Source organism: Dasypus novemcinctus, chromosome 13 (assembly GCF_030445035.2).
Source record: "Dasypus novemcinctus isolate mDasNov1 chromosome 13, mDasNov1.1.hap2, whole genome shotgun sequence".
NCBI lineage: Eukaryota > Metazoa > Chordata > Mammalia > Cingulata > Dasypodidae > Dasypus > Dasypus novemcinctus.
Genome location: NC_080685.1, coordinates 29,684,074 through 29,708,430, shown reverse-complemented (window position 1 = coordinate 29,708,430; position 24,357 = coordinate 29,684,074). Strand labels below are relative to the sequence as shown.

The window sequence follows — 24,357 nt, the reverse complement described above, 5'->3', positions numbered from 1 at the left end:
CTCAAAAAGATGACTTACTAGAAATTCATTATAGTGGGAAGAAATTAGAACCAATCATACTCTTTATTTTAGGCCTGCTTTCCTCTTAAAATCCAAAACACTATTAATGGTTCCTGGCTTTATATTTACATATCTTTTCATGTCTTACAGAGGTGAAATTTCCGCTGGAACATTATACACTGGAATTGCAATACCACAGAGTTGCACGTAATGGGTCTGTCCCTGAAAAAGTGGCTTTACTGGATGAGAAAACAGCCACAGTGACTGCAGTCCAACAGGGCCAAACTAATATTGTCTTTGTCCATAAAAGTATCCTTTTGTTAAAGTTTTAGCTGCTAATCTAAGCTTCCCTGAGCATGTTAGACATGATCCTTGATAAAGTAATTTATTAAGAGTGATTATGATAGTACTGCACTAGTTTTCTATAGATTTTCATTTTAATGAACTATGAATTATTATTGTCATAATTTCAAACAAAGGGTAGGTAGGAAAATGGAGAGTAGCTGGAACTTGTGATCTGTTGACCTCAGTGCTTATTTGAAACTTTAATCAAATTACAATTAGGAGACTGGAAGAAAAATAGAGATTGGAGGAACATGTATGAATTTTATTTTGTTCTTTACTGTTTTCACATGAATAATTGAGAAAAGATGGTATTGTCTGTAGTAGATTCTCAATATTTGTTAAATTGAATTGAGTGTAATTTTCTTATAGCACTAAACCTGTCTGTAAGGATTGAACAAAGGGAGAAATACATAGAGCTCCATTATAGTCAATGAAAACAAAACAAACTGAAGAGTTAAATTCTCAGAAAATTGTAAAAAGGATCTGGACAGTATTTCTCGGTATTTTGTTTGGAAATGTTATCTATTTTTGAATATTTGAATCTGAAAGAAGTAAATTCACCAAATATCTATTTTAGACCTACTGTATGCTCAACATTGTTCTGAGTACCCAGGATACAGACAGTTTTACCCAGGGTAGTCAGGGAAGTCCTCTCTAATATGGCAAAGGTGATATTAGAGTAATGAGCCATTCAAATATCTGGGTGAAACAGCTCCAGAAGGAGGAAATAGCAATTGCAAAGGTTCTGAGGCAGGAACACATTTGGCATGTTTAAGAAACAGCAAGGAAGACACTGAGGCTGAAGTGCAGTGAATCAGGGGAAGGTAGTAGGATAGACAATAGGGTGAAGGGAATAGGTCATGTAAGGGCCAGGTTGACTTACTCTGAATAAGAATCCATCAGGCTTGAAAGGCATTTCTTCTAGATTAGTTTTAGTTAGCTGTTTATGTTATTTGTCTAAAACATAATGGAGGATCAGTTGATCCAAAGTTGTTTTTACTTTGGTCTTTTTTTAAAGGAGGTACCTGGGATTGAACCCAGGACCTCACACTTGGGAAGTAGGCACTCAAACCACTGAGCTACACCAGCTCCTCACTTTAACCATTTTAAGGTGCCTAGGGCATTTGTTAACAAAAACAATAGTTTTTACAAAATAAAGTAATTAAGTCATTCAATATTTATTGAGCCCCAATTGTGTCAAGCACTTCCCTGAATTCCCCATACAGACTTAGATGATCTTTTCCCCCTTATTCTCAGTTCATATTGTTATTTCTTCCAAAATAGCAAATATTAAAATGCATTATATTTGTCTATTTATCTGTCTCTTGAGGACATGGATGGTGTATCAACCAAGGTTTGCTGCAGAAATAGAACTAATAAATGTGTATGAGATTTATTTATTTTAAGGAAATGGGTCATGCAGTTGTAGAGGCTGGCAAGTCTGAAATTCACAGGGCAGGCCAGCAGGTTAGCAGGCTGCTAACTCTGGCAAGAGTCAACTGATGCTGCAGTTTTGAGTTTAAAGATTTTAGGGCAGGCCCACAGGCTGGAAACTCTGGAGTTGATTATTGTAGACTTTCTTTTTGGTTTTTGTTCTTAAGGCCTTTACCTGAGTCGATGACTTCCAACCAATATATTTTTTTTTTTTTTGAGAAAATTACTTCTTTTTTTGAAGGTCCCAGGAATTGAGCCCAGGATTTTGTACATGTGAAGCAGGCACTCAACCACTAAGCTATACCTGCTTCACTTTATTTCTTTTTAACTTTTGAAAAATACATCTTTTCACTCATTCTGTGTCCATTCTAAAGGTCTACCAAAACTAATAAGGACATTGATGTGTTTGGTTATGAGAAATTAAAAAGTATTTTGAATGATACTGGATTTTTCATTAACACTATGGTAGACAGTGAGGATGATTCTATTGAACATGAACATACAACCTAGGAGCATGTTGTGACACCTCTTGTGCACCTCTTCATATCCTCTCTGCCCTGCCTCTTACTCCAGACACTGTTCTTGCTGGCAGTTCCCCTCAGTCTTGACTAGTTTCTTGCAGATGCTACCAAACAGCATCTTACCTGAGTCTGCACAGGTGCTCTCACGTCTGGCTCCAGTTTTCTGGAAACCCAGTTGGTCAGAAGTAGCTACTCTAAACCAATAACAAACGGAAGTCAATTCTGAGGCACATTTCATAAGATTTTTCAGAAGGTCTAGTCTGTGGCATTGAGTACCCATTGCCCATACCATAGGTCACTTCACTATACTTGTGCTTGTATTATTACTTCTTCCTTTCCAGTTTACTTTTTAGTCTCTCACTCTTGCACCCTGTGATTATATTCGCAAATAAACTACCTACATATCTGTACACAAGCCCCTGTCACATTTTCTGATATGGGTAAAACCTAGGGTAAGACAGATTAGTTGCTTCTGCCTTTTATATAAGTTTTTCCTTTTTCTTTTTTAGAAAATAATCAAAGTTAGTTTACCCAGGTAGTCATACAGCTTTGCACATTTTATTTAATTGGTTTACCTGTTTGTTTCTATTAAAAGGCTGACAGGAAATAAATTTGATTTACTTTTTCTTTAAATGGAAAAAGAAAACAAACTTATGTGTAAGGGACCTGGAAGTATTCTTGGTGGCAAAAAGAAACCACTTTGATATTAAAGTTTTTCTACAGATAGTAGAAAATCAACTAGTCATTTTTATAACTATCTGCGGAGCCCTAGGCCTGAATTATAAATTATGCCCCTCTCCCTCCTCCAGAGTTGTCCACTTTATCCTGCTTTTCATATTGGGCTCCCATGTGAAACTCTATTTGGAGAAAGGGTTCTAGAGCCAATTGACTATTAAAACACAGAATGTCATCATATCTTTCCCTTTCTATCTTTCTCAATATGAAATTCAAGAATATCTTTGTGATTCCTGCAAGGAATACTGCAGAAATTTCTCAGAGTATTACACATTTAAGTTTTTGCTTTCCAAAGGATAAAAAAGAAATTTTTTGTTGTTATTGGTGGATTGTTTTTTCCCTCTTTGGTAGCTCACTTGTCTCTTTTGACCCAACTCTAGCCTATATGATTTCCTTAAGCAAAAATAAGATGTCCATATGCGATCTGTGTCTGGACTCCCAAATTGCACCATATATGTTGTAGAGCCTGGATTTTTAGGTATTTTTAGATAATAGTTTTCAGAAACCTGAATAGTTTAAACAATTTCACTTAAATGAGTGTATTAGAGACTAGAGTGCTGCTTTTTTTTTTTAAAGATTTATTTTTTAAATTTATTTCCCTCCCCTTCCCCACCCCCCACCCCTAGCTGTCTGCTCTGTGTCCATTCGCTGTGTGTTCTTCTGTGACCACTTCTGTCCTTATCAGAGGCACCGGGAATCTGTGTTTCTTTCGTTGCGTCATCTTGTTGTGTCAGCTCTCCGTGTGTGCAGCGCCATTCTTGGGCAGGCTGCACTTTCTCTCGCCCCGGGTGGCTCTCATTACGGGCGCACTCCTTGCGCGTGGGGCTCCCCTACGTGGGGGACAACCCTGCTTGGCATGGCACTCCTTGCACACATCAGCACTGCGCATGGGCCAGTTGCACATGGGTCAAGGAGGCCCTGGGTTTTAACTGCGGTCCTCCCATGTGGTAGGTGGACACCCTATCCATTGGGCCAAGTCCGCTTCCCTAGAGTGCTTCTTTTTTTTTTTTTTTAAGATTTATTTATTTATTTATTTCTCTCCCTTTCCCCCGCACCCTGGTTGTCTGTTCTCTGTGTCTATTTGCTGCGTCTTCCTTGTCCACTTCTGTTGTCGTCAGTGGCACGGGAATCTGTGTTTCTTTTCGTTGCATCATCTTGTTGTGTCAACTCTCCATGTGTGTGGCGCCATTCCTGGGCAGGCTGCACTTTCTCTCGCCCTGGGTGGCTCTCCTTATGGGGCGCACTCCTTGCGCGTGGGGCTCCCCTACGCAGGGAACACCCTTGCGTGGCATGGCACTCGCGTGGGCCAGCTCCACATGAGTCAAGGAGGCGGGGTGTTTGAACCATGGACCTCCCATGTGGTAGGTGGACGCCTTATCCATTGGGCCAAGTCCACTTCCCTAGAGTGCTTCTTAATTAACATTCATTTTGAGATTTAGCTAATTTAGATTCAATCTTAATTTGATATATTTTCTTACATTGTTTTTCTGGCTGAATGCTATCTGTAAGAGCGAAGATCTTCAAAGAGATTGTGAAAAATTATGGAGACCCATGTAATACAATGTTTGGGTTAAGAAAAGAGACTATAAAAAAAAAAAAAGATTCCTAGTGTTTTTTAAATCATATGAAACAATGATTCTGCCTGAAAGAAACAATCCTGACGTTGTTGTTTATTCTTTGTATACAGATATAAGTGAAAGCATTTCATTATATCTGAGATAAACTAAACTAGGAATTATAGTTACTATAATATTTTTTATATTTTTTAAAACTAGGTTTATGGAAAAATCATGCATAAAATACAGAGTAGCCACATACCATCCTATTATTAACATCGTGCATTAGTGTGGTACATTTGTTATAACTTATGAAAGAACATTTTCATAATTGTTCTATTAACTATAGTCCATTGTTTATTTTAGGGTTCTTTATTTATGTTGTACAGTCCTATGGATATTTACAAATTTTTTTATTCTGGTAACATATATATAACCAAAAATTTCCCCTTTCAACCACATTCATATGTATAATTCAGTGCTGTTAATTGCAATCACAATATTGTGCTACCATGGCTACCATCCATTACCAAAACTTTTCTATTACCCCAAAGAAAAACTCTGTACAATTTAAGCATTAACTCTCCATCACCTCCCCCACCCTGGCCCCTGGTAATCTATATTCTAGTTTAATGAATTAGCTTATTCTAGTTGTTTCAAATCAGTGAGATCATCCAATATTTTCCTTTTGTATTTGCCTTATTTCATGCAACATGATGTCTTCAAGGTTCATCCATGTTGTTGCATGTATCAGAACCTCATTTTTTAAAATAGCTGAATAATATTCCGTTGTGAATGTATACCACGTTTAGTTGATCCATTCATCAGTTGATGACCACTTGGCTTGCTTCCATCATTTGGCATTTTGAACAATATCACTATGAATATCGTTGTACAAATATCTGTTCAAGTCCCTGCTTTCAATTCTTTGTGTGTATTCCTAGAAGTGGGATTGCTAGTTACGTGGTAATTCTATATTTAACTTTCTGAGGAGCCACCACACTGTCTTCTACAGCAGCTGCACCATTTTATATTCCCATCAACAATAAATAAGTGTTCTTATTTCTCCATGTCCTTTCCAACACTTGTAATTTTCTGAGTTTTTGAAAAATAGTAACCATTCTAGTGAATGGAAAATAGCATTTCATTCTGTTTTTTTTTTTTTAAGATTTATTTTTATTTATTTCTCTCTCCTTCCCCCGCTTCCCGCCCCATGTTGTCTGCTCTCTTGTGTCCATTCACTGTGTGTTCTTTTGTGTCTGCTTGCATTCTCATCAGGTGGCACAGGAATCTGTGTCTCTTTTTTTGTTGCATCATCTTGCTGTGTCAGTTCTCTGTGTGCGGTGCCACTCCTGGACAGGCTGCGCTTTTTGTGCAGGGTGGCTCTCCTTGTAGGGCACACCCCTTGCGTGTGGGGCTCCCCTTCGAAGGGGACACCCCTGCATGGCATGGCACTCCTTGCGTGCGGCAACACTGTGCATGGGTCAGCTCACCACACAGGCCAGGAGGCCCTTTGTTTCAAACCCTGGACCACCTATATGGTAGGCGGATGTTCTATCAGTTGAGCCACATCCGCTTCCCCTCATTGTGGTTTTGATTTGCATTTCCCTAATAGCTAATGATGTTGAGAACCTTTTTGTGTGTTTCTTAGCCATTTGTATATCTTCTTTGGAGAAATGTTTATTCAAGTCTTTGCCCATGTTTAAATTGGGCTGTTTGTCTTTTTGATGTTGAGCTGTAGGATTTTAAAATATATGTTCTGGATATTAAGCCCTTAGATGTGATTTCCAAATATTTTCTCCCATTGTGTAGGTTTAATTTTACTTTTGTGATAAAATCCTTTGATGTACAAAAGTTTTAAAATTTTTTAATATACTTAAAAAATTTTTTTAAATTACTTAGATTACATTACTGTTACATAAAAAATATAGGGGATTCTCATATGCCCCACTCCCTAACCCCTCCCACATTTTCCCACCTTAACAACATCCTTCATTAGTGTGGTACATTGTTACAATTGATGAATACATATTGGAACATTGCCACTAAGCATGGACTATAGTTTACATTGTAGTTTACACTCCTGCACAATTTTGTCAGTTATGACAAGGTATATTATTGCCTCTGTCTGTCATTGCAGCATTATTCAGGACAATTTCAAAGTCCCGAAAATGCCCCCATATTATACCTGTTTTTCCTGTCTTCCTCCCCTCAAAACCTCCAGCAGCCACTCCTCCCACATCAATGATAAAAGTTTTTCCATTGCTAGAATAACAGTCTATAGCAGAATAACAGTAAGTCTGCTCTGGTCCATCATTCATTCCCCAATTTTGAGGATTCTGGAATGGTGATGCCCATTCTGCCTCTAATTGAGAGGGAGCTTAGACCTCATGGGGCAGATGGATAGGACTATTTTTTTTTTTTAAAGATTTATTTATTTATTTAATTCCCCCCCTCCCTGAGTTGTCTGTTCTCTGTGTCTATTTGCTGCATCTTGTTGTCTTGTTTCTTTGTCCGCTTCTTTTGTTGTCAGCGGCATGGGAAGTGTGGGCGGCGCTATTCCTGGGCAGGCTGCACTTTCTTTCCTGCTGGGCGGCTCTCCTTAAGGGCGCACTCCTTGCGCGTGGGGTTTCCCTACGTGGGGGACACCCCTGCATGGCAGGGCACTCGTTGCGCGCATCAGCACTGCGCATGGGCCAGCTCCACACGGGTCAAGGAGGCCCAGGGTTTGAACCGTGGACCTCCCATGAGGTAGATGGACGCCCTAACCACTGGGCCAAGTTCGTTTCCCTGGATAGGGCTATCTTGCTTGCAGTTGCAGACTCTCTCTGTTCCTTGGGATGGGCATTGTTCATCATCATTTCCTTATTAGTTATCCATGGTGAATTCAATGAACTAAAGAGTAGGTATTGCAACTCTGTAGAGATTCATTTGGTACATGGACAGCCCAAAGATTTAAACCTCTTGGACATATACCTATTAACTCTAGTACTAACTATAGGTTCAAATAGAAGAGGCAGAAAAACCATGTGCAGGGAAACCACAACTGAGTCCAACTCTGTCACACTGGGGAGCATAAATTCCAAAGTAGGGTCCACTGGTAGGGCACTAAAATCCTGAGCCATCTGCCCTGCCTACCTTCTGGATGTCTCCAGAACCCTCGGGAACCCCGCTGTTTGAAGCAATATTTATTTTGGTGGTTGGTGAGATCCTGCTGAGATATGTGTAAGCATAACCTCTGGAATGACCTCCCGACTCACTTTTAAAAAATTTTTATTTATCCCCACCCCTTTGTTGTTTGTACTTGCTGAGTCTTGTTTCTTTAGGAGGCACTGGGAACTGAACCTGGAACATCTGATGTGGGAGGGAGATGCCTAATCACTTGAGTCACTCCCGTCCCCTGCTTTTGTTGTGTCTGTCATTATGTTTTTTCTTCTTGTGTCTCTTGTTGCATCATCTTGATGTGTCAGCTTGCCATGCCTGCCCATCATGCAGCTCACTGTCTTCAGGAGGCACCAGGAATCAAACCACGGGCCTCCTGTGTGGTAGGTGGGTGTTCAGTTACTTGAACCACATCCGCTTCCCCGACTCACTTTGAAGTCGACTTGGCCATATGAACTCATTTGTCTTTACCCTTTTCCCCTTTTGGTCAAGGTCTTTTTCCAGTTGAATTGCTAGGTGACACTTGGAAAAGTTTTAAATTTTAATGAAGTCCCATTTATCTATTTTTCTTCTGTTGCTTGTGTTTTGGTTTTTTTAAAGATTTATTTTTTATTTATTTCTTTCCCTTTCCCACCCCCCAGTTGTCTGCTCTCTGTTTCCATTTGCTGTATGTTCTTCTGTGACTGCTTCCATCCTTATCAGTGGCACCGGGAATCTGTGTTTCTTTTTGTTGCATCATCTTGTTGTGTCAGCTCTCCATGTGTGCAGCACCATTCTTGGGCAGGCTGCACTTCCTTTCGCGCTGGGCAGCTCTCCTTATGTGGTGCACTCCTTGTACATGGGGCTCCCCTATGCTGGGGACACCCCTGAATGGCACGGCACTCCTTGTGTGCATCAGCCCTGTACATGGGCCAGCTTCACACGGGTCAGGGAAGCCCAGGGTTTGAACTGTGGGCCTCCCATATGGTAGGCAGATGCCCTATCCATTGGGCAAAGTCCACTTCCCTGTTACTTGTATTTTTTTTTTGTCTTTATTCATTTTTTTAATATTGCATTAAAAAAATATGAGTTCCCCGTATACCCCCCACCTCCCTCACCCCACTACTCCCCCCATAGCAACATTCTCCTCCATCATCATGAGACATTCATTGCATTTGGTGAATACATCTCTGAGCATCACTGCACCTCATGGTCCATGGTCCACATCATAGCCCACACTCTCCCACGTTCCATCCAGTGGGCCATGGGAGGACCTACAATGTCTGGTAATTGTCCCTGCAGCACCACCCAGGACAACTCCAAGTCCTGAAAATGCCTCCACATCTCATCTCTTCCTCCCATTCCCCACACCCAGCAGCCACTGTGACCACTTTCTGCACACCAATGCCACATTTTCTTTGATTACTAATCACAATAGTTCATGAATAGATTATCAGTAAGTCCACTCTAATCCTTATTCTATTCCTCCATCCTGTGGACCTTGGATTGGTTGTGTCCACTCCACATCTATGTCAAGAGGGGGCTTAGATTTCACATGGATGCTGGATGCAATCCTCCTGCTTTCAGTTGTAGGCACTCTTGGCTCCATGGTGTGGTGGTTGACCTTCTTCAACTCCTTGTTAGCTGAGTGGTAAGTCCAATAAACCAGAGTGTAGGAGCTGAAGTCTGTTGAAGCTCAGGGCCTGGCTATCATATGGTCAGTCCAGAGATTCAGATCCCCTGGGTTTATATTAAACCCCAGCACCAACTACAATTCTGGTAAAGTAACAGGAAAGGCTTGTGAAAAGAGATCACATCTGAGTCCAGCTCCATCACACAGAAACACCAACTCCAAAGAAGGGCCAACTGACATGACATGGCACTGAACTCCATCTGCCATGACCATAGAACTGTGGGTCTCTGTAGCCCTCAGAAGAACCAATACCTGGGGTTGTATCTACTTTATCTGTCTCTGGTACTCTGCTCAGGTGTGCATAAGGGCAACCCCTCTCATAACCTTCCGGCTCTTTTTTAGAGACTCATAGCTATATAAACTCATTTGTCCTTTCCATTTCCCCCTTGATTTAGGTCAAAAAGCATTTTTAACTCCTGTTATTATATGTAGACAGAGATATTCTGCTGGTCCGAGTTGAACCTTTTATTCAAGGTCATTTTCTAGTTACATCATCAGCTGGTACTTGGTAGTAATCTCTTGGCACCAGGGAGGCTCATTCCCGGGAGTCATGTCCCATGCTGGGGGGAAGGCAACGAATTTACATGCTGAGTTTGGCTTTGAGACTGGCCACATTTGAGCAACATGGAGGCTCTCAGGAGGTAACTCTTAGGCACACTGCTGCTCTAGGCCTTGTTCTTATTTCAGGTGCACAGACTCACAAGCATAGTCATTAGTATCAGGGGCTCATTGTTGGACCTTCATTGTTTTTTGGTCTTTGCCATTGCACTTGGGGGATTGATGCTGTTCCTTTAGGGACTGTGATAGAGCTCCCCTGAATAGGAACTCAGCACTCCCTCAGTTGTTGTTTTTAATTGTTTCCACTATGAAAATATCCAAACATTTTTATGTACCCTGGATCACTTGGGGGATTGATGCTGTTCTTTTAGTGACTGTGATAGAGCTCCCCTGGATAGGAACTCAGCACTCCCTCAGTTGTTGTTTTTATTTGTTTCCACTATGAAAATATCCAAACATTTTAATGTACCCTGGATATATGCCCTGTAGAACTCCCTGCCAACCATGTGTCCCCGTCAATAACATCCCACACCAGTATTCTTCCGCTGCCATTGTTGAACCTCTCTCTGATCCAAAACTTCCTGAAAATTGAAGCCCAATATATTGCAATGTTCCCTTAATAGTAAAATGGAATATAGCGATGAGTTTAAAGGTTAGATATAGAATACATATTAATTTGGAAAAATTCTACATCCTATCTTTTTCTTTTCTTTTTTCTAATTATTAAGCTTATCTTCACAAGAGTTTTAGATCACAGTAATTCATTTATACAATATACAGTACTCCCACATATCCAACATAAAACCTTTTCCCTTCCACAGCAATAATTTTTTAACATATTCATACCATATTTACTGAAACTGATGTTCAGATATTGAGACAATAGCTTTCAAACAAGGTAACATTTGTGTTTACATTGTGGTTTATATTTTAGACTATACAATTTTCTAAATTTTTAGTTATCTTATGTTTTACATTATGATTTACATTTTAGCCTATCAGCCCCTATATATTTTTGGTGTAATTTTACATGTCTTATATCCATCCTTGCATACTCTTGTGAAACACTTCTATTGCCCACCCAGTTACATTGGTTCCATCTATTCAATACCTATTTCCCTCTCCCCTTAGGGCCCACAGTGACAGTCAATCTTCATTTTTTGAAGAGCCATGTTCAGAGATACTTGCAACAGTGTTGAGGGCTTGACATGCTCAACTGCCCTAATGCCCTGGGAGCCATCATTTCTCTGTTGCTTGTATTTTTGATGTAAAGTCTAAGAAACCATTGACTAACAAGGTCCTAAAGTGTTTCCCTATGTTCTCCTCTAGGAGTTTTATAATTCTGGTTATTATACTTAATCCATTTTGTATTGATATAAGTTATTTGTGTCCCCTTTTTTTTTCTTTGTCAGTCTGGTTAAATATTGATTTTATTGATCTTTTCAAAGAATCAAGGTTTGGTTTTGTTAATTCTCTCAGTTTTAAAAAATTCTCTATTTCATTTATCTCCATGCAAATCTTTGTATTTTCTTCCTTCTCAGTTTGGGTTTAATTTGCTTTTCTTTTTCTAGATTCTCCAGTTTTGAGGTTAGGTCTCTTATTTGAGATCTTTGTTCATTTTAATGTAATCATTTAAAGCTATACATTTCCCTTACAGCACTGCTTTTGCTGCATCCCTAAGGTTTTTTTAACTTAAAAAAATTATTGAAGTATATCACTCATACATAAACATACATAAACAATTAGTGTATAGTAATATTTGTGAACTTATGAAACAAACATACATAACATCATATAGGGCTCTCATACCTCACCCTACCAAAAAAAAAAAAAATGCAAGGATACCTTGCATTGTTGTGAAACATTTTAAACTAATGGTTAAAGAGCATCCTCAAAATATTACTACCAGCCAAAGTATCTTACATTTGGTGTGTCTTTCCCCCAACCAACCCTATTTTATTATTAATATTATTTTATATCATTTATATGTCAATATACATATACAACAAGTGTATAGTAAAAGTTATGAACCTTCAAAGCAAACATGCATAACATCAGATGGGGTCCCATACATCAAACCACTACCAGTGTGCCACACTGTTATGAAACATTTGTTACAAATGATGAAAGAACATCAACAAAATCTTACTACTAACTATAGTCCCCATCCTTATTTGGTATATTTTCCCCCCAACCAACCCCATTATTATTTTTAAAATATATTTTTATGACAGAAGGTGTAAACTTAAAAAACAATCATGCACATGGCAGAATTCTCATACAACACCCCTCTATCAACAGACCACACTGTGGTGGAACATTTGTTACAGATTATGAGATAATATCATCAGACTATTACCAGGTCCATAGCATACATTTGGGACAATTTTTCCATATTCCCCCATTACCAACACAGTACATCTTTGTCATAGATGCATGAATATTACATCATTACTGTTAACCATAGTCCACAGGTTACCCCAATTGTATTTTTCCCATGCTTCTCCATATTCCCACCACCCCGCAATAGTGATGTACATCTGCTCTAGCTTACAAAGGACACTCTTGCATTTGTACCGTCAACCACAATTCTCACCCACCTGCGGGTTTACTGTGTGATTCAGTCCCTAGATTTTATTCTAGCTTTCTTTCAATTGGCATTTACATCCCTAGACTACCCTTTTTAGCCACATTCCATTTACAAACCAGTTGTCACTTATAATGTGTTACCATCAACTCTATACATTTCCACACTCTTACAATAAATTTAATTAAAACTTCTACATTCATTAAAAATCAGTGTCCATCTCAGTCCTCCTCTTATCTCCTTTAAGAATCCACCACCTACCACCAGGTCTTGAAGATATTTTCCTACATTTTCTTCTAGAATCTTTATGGTTCTTGCTTTTATATTTAGTTTTTTGATCCATTTTGAGTTAATTTTTGGATAAGGTGTGAGATAGGGGTCCTCTTTCATTCTTTTGGCTATGGATATCCAGTTCTTTCAGTACCATTTGTTGAATGGACTGTTCTGCCCAAGCTGGGTGTATTTGACAGGCTTGTCAAAAATCACTTGGCCATAATGTATGGGAGGGTATGTTTCTGAACCTTCAGTTTGGTTCCATTGGCCTATGTGTCTGTCTCTATGCCAGTACCATGCTGCTTTTACCACTGTAGCTAGGTAATTCATTTAAAGTCTGGAAGTGAGAGTCCTCCAACTTTGCTTTTCCTTTTTAAGATATTTCTGGCTATTTGGACCCCTTCCCCTTTCAAATTTTGATAATCATGTTTCCCATTTATTTAAAAAATACTGGTGGAATTTTTATTGGATTGCCTTGAATCTGTATATCACTTTGGGTAGAATTGACATCTTAATGATATTTAATCTTTCAATCTGTGAGCATGGAATGTTCTTCCAATTATTTAGGTATTTTAAAATTTCTTTTAACAATGAGTTGAAAGTTTCTGAATACAAGTGCTTTACATCATTGGTTAAGTTTATTCCTAAATATATGATTCTTTCAGTTGCTATTATAAATGGAATTTTTTTCCCTGACTTCCTCTTCAGATTGTGCCTTACTAGTATCTTTTAAAATCTGTTTCATCTAATATAAGTATAGATACTCCAGTTTTTCGTTTGTTAATTTGTTTTTTTCATTTTGGTTACAGCATGCATGAAAAATCTTTTTCCAGCCTTTCACTTTCACTTTCACTTCAATCTATTAGTATCCTTGGGTCTAAGGTGAGTCTCTTGCAGACAGCATATAGGCAGCTGGTGTTTTCTTTTCACTTCTGCTGGTCTGTGTTTTTTGATTGGGGAGTTTAATCCATTAACAGTCAATGTTATTACTGTAAAGGCAGTTCTTATTTCATGCATTTTGACCTTTGGGTTTTATCTGTCATATTTTATTTTCATCACTTCTTTGAGACTTTTATTTACTTTTACTGATATAATCTTCATGTCTAGACTCCCTTCCAAGCCTCTCTCACCTGTCTTTTCTTTACAGTCTGTAGCACACCCTTTAGTATTTCATGCAAAGTTGGTCTCTTGGTTACAAACTCTCTGTTTCTGTTTATCTGTGAATATTCTAAACTCACCCTCATTTTTGAAAGACAATTTTGCCAGATATCAGATTTTTGACTGGAAGTTTTTCTCTTGCAATATCTTAAATATATCATATCACTGTCTCCTTGCCTCCATGGTTTCTGATGAGAAATCAGCACTTAATCTTATTGGGTATCCCTTATATGTTATGCATTGCTTTTCTCTTGCTGCCTTCAGAATTCTCTTTGTCCTTGGCATTTGACATTCTGATGAATATGTGTCTTGGAGTTGGTCTATTTGAATTTTTTCAGATAAGAGTATGTTGTGCCTCTTGAACATGAATATTCATGTCCTTCAATAGGGTTGGGAAATATTCTACCATTATTTTTTCACATATTCCTTCTGCCCCCTTTCTCTTTTCTTGTCCTTCTGGGACACCCATGACATGTATGTTTTCTCATTTCTTCCTGTCATTTAGTTTCTTGAGACCTTGTTCAATTTTTTCCATTCTTTTCATCATCTGTTCTTTTGTATGTTCACTTTCAGAGGCCATTTCTTCAAGCTCACCAATCCTTTCTTCTGCTCCCTCAAATCTGCTATTATATGATTCCAGTATATTTTAAATTTTATATTTTGTTATTGTACCTTTCATTCCCATACGATCCACTGTTTTTCTATGTATGCTTTCAAATTCTTCTTTGTGCTCATTCAGTGTCTTCTTAATGTCCTTAATCTCTTTAGCCATCTCACTGAATTTATTAAGGAGATTTGTTTGAACATGTATGATTAGTTGTCTCAACTCCTTTAGGTCATCTGGAGAATTACCTTGTTCCTTTAACTGGGCCATATCTTCCTGTTTCTTGGTGTGGATTATAATTTTTTGTTGGTGTCTTGGCATCTGGCTTACTAGATGTATTTATTCTGGGTGCAGTTTTTCTCTTTAGTTTAGGGCTTTCTTGCCCTTTCTCCCTTGCCGTTTGCATAGTAGGAGCCAAGGATCCTGTAGGCTGTGGAGGCTCAGGCTGCCTGCATTGCTCAAGGGACCAATGAAGCTTCTCCCAACTTTCTCCTTTGCCAGGTGTAGGGACAGAGCCACAGCCATGTGTAATAATCCAAGTTGTGCAGGACTAGACTGTAGTTGCCCAGAGAGACTGATGAAACTTCATGCCCCTTTCTCCCCTGCTTGGGGCGGGAATAGAGCTGAAGATGTGGGCAGCAATCTATGCCATGCAAGTCCAAGATGACCACAGTTGCCTCAGTAAACTTCTAACTATTCAGTCTGATAGCTGAATGTACCTGCACTTACCTGGAGAGGCTGGTGCAGGCCCTGCTAGTGGTGGGGCTGAAGCCTAGGCTGGTCCCTATTGTCACTGATTTTCAGTCAGTCTGGCTTCCCCTCATGCTGGGGACCGAGTAAAAATGGTGGCTACTGGCCTCTTTCTGACATGGACAATTTCAAACTTTAGTTGTTCTTAGGGTAATACTTTAGCCAGCTGAATTTACTAATCATTAGCTGAAGTTGGTACCCAACTGTCTCTTCCTCTCCCATTTTTGGGAAGTGGAGCTTTCAGTTCCAGTTGCAGAATAGCCCCCGAGGAGGCTTGTGCCGCTAGTGAGGGATGGGCACCAGCCTTTGGACCAGAGTCCTCTACTTATGAATCTTCTCTGCAGATGGGCAGTCTCCTTCCATTCTTTCAAGGATGTTGCAGGATGCTCTTCTGGGCTCCTGGAACTCTCAAACAGATGCTTTAGATAGCTCTGAGTGATTACTAATTGTCCTGTAGCAGGAACTGACTCTAGGATCTCCTTCCTCTGCTGCCATCTTGCTGGTTGTCCCATTCCTAAGTTTTGAAATGTTGTGTTTTCATTTTTACTCATCTCAATATATTTCCTAATATCCCTGTGATTTCTTCTTTGATCCACTGGTTGTTTTATTTGAGCATATTTATGAATTTTCAATTTCTCTCTCTGTTTTGCTTACTAACTTCATTCCATTGTGGTCAGAGAGGATACATTGTATGATTTTGATATTTTTATATTTATTGTAACTTGTTTTGTGATCGTCCTGGAGAATGTTCCATGTGCATGCAAAAAGAATGTGCATTCTGTTGTTGTTGTTGGGTGAACATATATGAACATATGTGAACATATATGTCTGTTAGGTCTAGTTGGAGTAGAGGATCATTCAAGTCTTCTATTTCCTTTTTGACCTTCTGTCTAGATAGTGTATCCATTATTGAAAGTGATGTCTTGAAATCTCCTACAACTGATATAGAGTTGTCTATTTCTCTCTTCAAATCTGTCAATATTTAAATCATATATTTTGGGACTCTGATGTTAGGTGCATATATATTTGTAATTGTTAGGTCTTGCTGAAGCCCTTTGTCAGTATATCATGACCTTCTTTGTCCCTCATATCAGCCAAAAAAAATTTATTTATTTATTTCTCCCTGCTTCCTCCATTGTCTGCTCTCTGTGTCCATTTGCTGTGTGTTCTTCTGTGTCTGCTTGTATTCTCATTAGGCGGCTCAGGGAACCCATCCTGGGACCTTCCTGAGTGGGAGAGAAGTGATCACTCTCTTGCGCCACTTCAGCTCCCTGGTCTGCTGTGTCTCTTATCTTTCCTCTGTGTCTATTTTTGTTGCATCATCTTGCTGTGCCAGCTCTCCACATGGGCCGGCTATCCCATGGGCCAGCATTCCTGTGCGGGGCAGCACTCCCACATGGGGCACCACTGCACACAGGCCAGTACGCCGTGTGGGCCAGCTTGCCACATGGTCCAGCTTGCCTTCACCAGGAGACCCTGGGTATTGAACCCTGGGCCTCCTATATGGTAGGTGGGAGCCCAATTGCTTGAGCCATTTCTGCTTCCCCTTCGTATCAACTTTTTACTTTAAGTCTATTTTATCTGATATTTATATAGCTACTTCAACTCTCTTTTAGTTACTGCTTGCATAGTATATTCTTTGCCATCCTTTCACTTTCATCCTATTTATGTCTTTGAATTTAAAGCGAGTCTCTTATAAACAGCATAGAGTTGGATCTTTTTATCCATTCTCCCAATCTCTGCCTTTTGACTGCCTTTTGAGTTAAATCCATTGACACTTAAAGTAACTACTGGGAAGTGATTGTGGCTTAATTGATAGAATGTCCACCTACCATATGGTGGGTCCAGGCCTCTATACCCAGGGCTCCTGACCCATGTAGTGAGCTGGCCCATGCTCAGTACTTCTGCTCACAAGAAGTGCTGTGCCACGCAGGGGTGTCCCCCACGCTGGGGAGCCCCATGCTCAAGGAGTGCACCCTGCAAGGAGAGCTGCCCCATGCAAAAAAAGCACAACCAGCCCAGGAGTGGCACCGCACACACAGAGAGCTGACACAGCAAGATGATGCCACAATGACAAAAAAAGCAACACAGTTTCCTGGTCTCACATGACAAGAATGGAAGCGGACACAGAAGAACAAAAAGCAAATGGACACAAAGAGCAGACCCCGGGGGTTGGGGAGAGAAATAAATAAAATAAATCTTTAAAAAGAAAAAAGTAACTACTGTTAATGAAGGACTTTCTTCTGCCATTTTGCTATGCAATCTTTGTAAGTCTTATGCCTTTTTTGACCCTCAATTCTTCTATTAATGCTTGCTTTCTTTTTTTAATTTTTAATTTTTAATTTATTTCTCTCTTCTTCCCCCCCCCACCCATTGTCTGTTCTTTGTGTCCATTTGCTATGTTTTCTTCTGTGTCTGCTTGTATTCTTGTCAGCAGCAACAGAAATCTGTGTCTCTTTTTGTTGTGTATCTTGCTGCATCAGCTCTCCATGTGTGCAGCGCCTCCTGGGCAGGCTGCACTTTTTTCACGCAGGGTGGCTCTCCTTATGGGGCGCACTCTTTGTGTGGGGGGCTCCCCTACGCAGGGGACACCGCTGCGTGGCATGGCACTCCTTGTGTGACAGCACTGCGCACAGGCCAGCTCACCACATGGGTCAAGGAGGTCCTGGGTTTGAACCCTGGACCTCCCATGTGGTAGGAGGATGCTCTATCTGTTGAGCCAAATCCACTTCCCTGGATTAAAGTTTAGCATTCTAAATAAATAATCATATTTGATTTGATACCAATTTAACTTCAATATCATACACATATTCTCTATTACTCTACAATTTGAGAGAGGGAACTAAAAAAATCTACTTTAAAATCATCCCCATCTATACATGAATTTTTCTCTGAATAGAGTATTACGTTTTTATTTTTTAATTTATTGTAAAAATGTTGACCTCCACTAATATTTTTCTTTCTTGATTTGTGTATAGGTTTCACCATCCAACCTGGAGACCGTTGGAGTCTAGAGGTGGGACAGATGTATGTCATTACAGTTGAAGTGTTTGATAAAAGTAGCACAAAGGTCTATATTTCAGATGTAAGTCTCTTTTTGTATTATTCTAGTGTGTTACTTCCAGATTTCACTTTTGGCAATAGAAGTTATTCCTTTTTTATTATTAAATAGCTCTGCCCTTGCGGAATGCTAAACCAAAAGTAAAGAGTATAATTCAGTCAGAATTATTTAAAGGAGTTGAAGAGAACACCAGGGCTAACATTTTGGAGGGGAGACCATCCTTACTCTACAACTCTCATTGAAGAGGTGGTTACCACAGTTTTGTAGTGGTGAGAGTAGTAGTGCACACATCACATGTGAAGTGGTATACTCATTCTCCAGGTTCCCTTTCTCTCCTTAAGAACTGTCAATTTGGGAGTGGATGTGGCTTAGTGGTTGAGTGCCTGCTTCCCAAATACGAGGTCCTGGGTTCAATCCCTAGTACCTCCATTAAAAAAAAAAAAAAGCTTACAGAAAAAAACAGTAATAAAAATAATCAAAAATAAAAGGAAAGCTTAAAAAGAGGGGAGGAGTTGGGGTATATGGTATGTCCCTATATATATATATTTTTTTAATTTTTTTAATTGCAGAAGTTGTGAACTTAGAAAACAATCATGCACATGTGTAGAATTCCCATACAACACCCCTCCACCAACACACCACGCTAATGTGGAACATTTGTTATACAGATTATGGGGTAATATCATCAGACTGTTACCACTAACCATGGTCCATAGCACACAGGCTCCACTTTAAAAGGCATGTGGGGAGGTAAAGCACTCTGGAATCATAGAAAGTAGTTTTACACCCGAAGGAGGAGTACTCAGCAGGTGGTCTCATTCTCTGGGGAGGAGCTGACTGTTTTTTTCCTGTCCCCCCCTTTTTTCTTTTTAATCCCTTTGACCAGTAAAGGGCCACAGAATCATGGAAGGGAGTTCCCACTTTAAAGGGCAGGAGCAGGGCAAATAGTCCCGTTTTCAGATGCAAAAAACTCAAGGGAGGTTCTTTGTGTTTCATCAGAAAAGTTGCTTTAGGCTTGAGGGAGGACTGAGAGAGGAAAACAGAGTTGGATGCGCAAATTATACTTGAGCTGTTTGGGGCTGCGAAGGGCCTTTCCCCCTTCCTCTCCTTTCACTTGAGCTTAGAGGAGCATTTTGTTGGTTCTGGTTTGGGCATGTTTTGTGTTGTGTTGTTGTTGTTGTTGTTGTTGTTGTTTTTAAGTCTTAGGAGACTAACACTTCCTCATTGGTTAGTATAAGCTCCCTAGTCAGTAGGTTAAGATGCAGAACAGGCGGGGAAATGTTGCATCTATATTTTTGATGTATCATTCATGTAATCTAAAGCTTCTTAAAAAAAACTGTCAATTTATGGCTTAGCACAAATTACAATAAAATCACCATAAATTTTGGCAGTATTACTGACTGCTTGCCATTAATTGATCTCTCTAAATCTTGTTCCTTTTGAAATTGCACTTAATAAATTAGAATTTCCATGATGGAGAGCAAAAATTTTGTTTTATTTCTTTATCCCCTGAATGTATAGCCACTACATTTTTTTTTTTTTTCATTTACTTTGGAGTTAAGATGACTTTGGGAATGACCTCTGTTCAGGTTTGTGTTGCAATTGGTCTGATTTCAGAATCTCAGGATTATGTATCAATTTCCAAAGGAGTACTTTGAAGAGCAGCTAACCACTGTTAATGGATCTTACCATGTAGTAAAAGCCCTGAAAGATGGTGTTGCAGTAATAAATGCATCCCTGACTTCCATCGTTTTCCAGGTAAGAATTAAAAGGACACTCTTTCCTCATGTTAAGTGAAATAAGCCATACTCAAAAGGACAAATATTATAATGTTTCACTAATATGAAATAATTAGAATAGCAAATTCATAGAATCAGAAATTAGAATATATGCTACCAGTAGCCAAAGTGGGGGCAGTTAATGTTTAAATGTTTAAATTGTACAGAGTTTCTATTTCGGGTGATGGAAAAGTTTTGGTAATGGGTAGTAGTGATGGTAGCATAACGTTGTGAATGTAATTAACAGCTCTGAATTATACATCGAATGTGGTTAAACGGGGAAATTTTAAGTTCTATATATGTTTCTAGAATATTAAAAAACCCATAGGACTGTACTACATACTGAACCCTAAAGTAAACCATAGACTGTAATTAATAGCACAATTATAAAAACATTCTTTCATTAATTGTAGCAAATATACCACAAGGTGTTAATAATAGGATGCTATATGGGAACTCTGTACTTTATGCATGATTTTTCTGCAAACCTAAATCTTCTCTAAAAAGGGACACTCTTTGTTTTTTAAGAATATTGAAAGGCTTAGCTGGCTTGTTGCTATGCAAATAAATATATACATACCATTTAATGTTTCACAAAAATTTTTAAAAATTGATAAGCCGGACACTCAGTTGATTATAACTCTTCAAATTACATTCTAATTTTTGTGATTATATTTATATTTAATATAATGGTTGTCGCTGTGAACATATCATTTGAGGTTCCTTAAAAATTATTTAATATGCACATTTCCATGTGTCATTAAGTCCACCTTTTTTTTTTAAGATTTATTTTACTTATTTATAACCCCCCCCATTGTTTGTGGTTGCTGTCTGCTCTATGTGTCCATTTGCTGTGTGCTCTCTGTGGCTACTTGTCTTCTCCCTAGGAGGCACTAGGAACCAAACCCAGGACCTCCCATGTGGAAGAAAGGCACTCAGTCACCTGAGCCACATCAGCTCCCTGGTTTGTTGTGTCTCTCATTGTCTGTCCTCCTTGTCTCTTTTGTTACATCATCTTGTTGCATCAGCTCGCCATGCCTAGTGTGCTGCACCAACTTGCGTTCTCCAAGAGACACCGGGAACTGAACCCAGGACCTCCCATGTGGTAGGCGGAAGCCCAATCGCTTGATCCATATCTGTTTCCCCACATACGAGTACTTTCATTCTAAATATTCAAAGGGTTAATATACCAATTTATTTAGCCATACTCCCTGGACTGAACTTCTTCATTGTTTCCAGTGTTTTACTATTGTAAATGACAAAACTGGTTATCTTTGTATAATTTTTCTTTAACTTTTGGCTAATTTCCATATGACAAAATACCAGAAATGGAGGTATTGGATAAAGAGATAAAGAATGAGTTATTTCTAACGCCACCAAAATATATAAGCATCCTGATTTTTAAAGCCTGCCAAACCTGTTTTCCTCTTTCAAACCTGTTTTTCACCAGTGATTCTTTGACCCAGTTAAGACCGCATCCTAAATGTTACATTTAACTGTCTTCTCCCTCATGTTCTACATTCAATACATTTTTAAATTTTAAATTTTGGGAAACGGACTTTGGCCCAGTGGTTAGGGCGTCCGTCTACCATATGGGAGGTCCGCGGTTCAAACCCCGGGCCTCCTTGACCCGTGTGGAGCTGGCCCATGTGCAGCGCTGATGCGCGCAAGGAGTGCCGTGCCATGCAAGGGTGTCCCCCGCGTGGGGGAGCCCCACGCGCAAGGAGTGCGCCGGTGAGGAGAGCCGCCCAGCGTGGAAAGAAAGAGCAGCCTGCCCAGGAATGGCGCCGCCCACACTTCCCATGCCGCTGACGACAACAGAAGCAGACAAAGAAACAAGACGCAGCAAATAGACACCAAGAACAGACAACCAGGGGAGGGGGGGAAATTAAATAAAATAAATAAATCTTTAAATTTTAAATTTTTATTTTCAAATACTTTCGAACCTTAGAGGACAATTACAAAAGTATTACAAATTCCATATAGAGAACCCCAACATACCTCTTATATTAGTCAGCCAAAGGGGTGCTGATACAAAATACCAGAAATTGGTTGGCTTTTATAAAGAGTATTTATTTGGTGTAGGAGCTTACCGATAACAGGCCACAAAGCATAAGTTACTTCCCTCACCAAAGTCCATTTTCACGTGTTGGAGCAAGATGGCTACCAATGTCTGTGAGGGTTCAGGCTTCCTGGGTTCCTCTCCTCTAGGGTCTTGCTTCTCTCTGGGTTCAATGTTCCATTCTTCCCAGGGCTTGCTTTCTCCTGGGCTCAGGGTTCCTCTCTTCCTGCGGCTTGCTTCTCTTTTCTCTACATGCTTACTTCCTAGGGCTCCAGCTTAAGGCTTCAGCATCAGATTCCAACATCAAAACTTCTACATAAAAAACCCTCAACTCTGTCCTTTTCCATGTCTTTTATCTGTGGGTCCCTAACCTCCAAGGGGTGGGGATTCAATGCCCTAATGACGTGGCCCAATCAAAACCCTAATAACTTAATCATACCCAAGTACAGACCAGATTACAAACATAATCCAATATCTATTTTTGAAATTCATAACCATATCAAACTGCTACACCCCTATACTTCAGATAACCAGAACCACCAATTTTAACATTATGCCACATTTGCTATACATTCTATCTATCCAACCATCCATCTACCCATCCATCCTTCCATCCATCCATCTATGTATCTATCTGTCAATCCATTTCTGAATACTTGAACATAGGTTATATCATATACATTATGCTCCTTGAACACTCCTTGAGCTGCCTTCCACATACGGCGCAAGGTCTGTTATGATGAGACCCTCAGGCCACCAGCAGATAGATTGGGCCAGACATACATGGTCCTATTATGTGCACAAGGATTACTCTACTCTCTCCGGAACTGGAACCAGGGATCTGCACACTGTGAGCATGGGCTGACTCCACACCTTGTAGGTGAGGGGTGGAAGGAGGGGCCAGCCAGGGGCTACATGAGATCCTACTGCTTTTAAGTAGTTTTTTTCCTTGATTTGGTACTTGCCCTGTTACTGAAGTCTTATTTTCTGGAGTTTTGAGAAAGATGTTTCTGCCAATTCTTACTGATTCTTCAAAGTTTCAGAGGAGGGACGGGCTCTGAAGTGTCTCATTCCACCATCTCGATAACAGCAGGGCCTGCATTCAGTACATTTTTAAGTGCCATGCCAATTCTCCTTCTAAATGTCTCTCAAAGCCATTAATTTCTTACCATTCATTTCTTATTGCTGTCTTTCACTTAGACTTTAACAGTAGCTTCCTAACTAGTATTACTATTTTCTGTCTTGCCCCTAGCCAGAATAATATTCCAAGAACTACAAAAATAATGATGTGTTTAAAATCCTTTCATGGCTTCATATTGATTTTTAAAAAGATTTTATTGTGGAAAAATATATAAAACATAAAATTTGCCATTTTGACCTTTTTTAAGTGTACAATTCAGTGGCATTAATTATACTCATAATGTTGTGCAACCATTACCACTATTTCCAAAACTTTTCATTATCCCAAACAGAAACTTTGTACCCACTAAACAGTAACTTCTCATTTTCCCCTTCTCCCAGCACCTGGAAATCTCTTATCTTCTTTCTGTCTCTATAAATTTGACTATTCTAAATATTACATTATTTGTCCTTTTGTTTCTGTCTTATTTTACTCAACATGATGTTTTCAAGATTTAGCCTTGTACCATACATCGGAACTTCATTCCTTTTTAATATTCCATTGCATGTATATACCATCACATTTTATATATCCATTGGACACTTGGGTTGCTTCTACTTTTTGGCTATTATGAATAATGCTGCTATGAACAATCAGTGTGAAAATACCTGTTTGAGTCTCTATTTTCAATTCTTATGGGTATATACCTAGATGTGGTATTGCCAGGTCATATGGAAATTTTATACCTAACTTTCTGAGGAACTGCCAAACAGGTTTCCATAGTAGCTGCACCACTTTACATTCCCACCAACAATGAAAGAATGTTCCTATTTCTCCACATCCTCACCAACACCCACTAGGGTGTGAAATTGTAAATTAATATTTAATTGGGAAATTTTTTATTATTTATTTTTAAAAAACGTTAGATTACATAAATGTTACATCAAAGATATAGGGGATTCCCATATACCCATCCCCTTC

The 24,357-nt window shown here is 39.4% G+C and overlaps 1 protein-coding gene across 1 annotated transcript in view; it reads left to right on the top strand.

Moving 5' to 3' along the window:
* Window positions 1-24,357, top strand: part of NUP210L (nucleoporin 210 like) — a 229,987-nt gene that overhangs the window by 28,539 nt on the left and 177,091 nt on the right. The window contains exons 7-10 of the mRNA XM_004474977.4: window positions 151-309; window positions 3,445-3,513; window positions 18,334-18,440; window positions 20,034-20,174. Coding sequence (XP_004475034.2) covers window positions 151-309; window positions 3,445-3,513; window positions 18,334-18,440; window positions 20,034-20,174 — 476 coding nt within the window. The remainder of the gene's footprint in view (window positions 1-150; window positions 310-3,444; window positions 3,514-18,333; window positions 18,441-20,033; window positions 20,175-24,357) is intronic.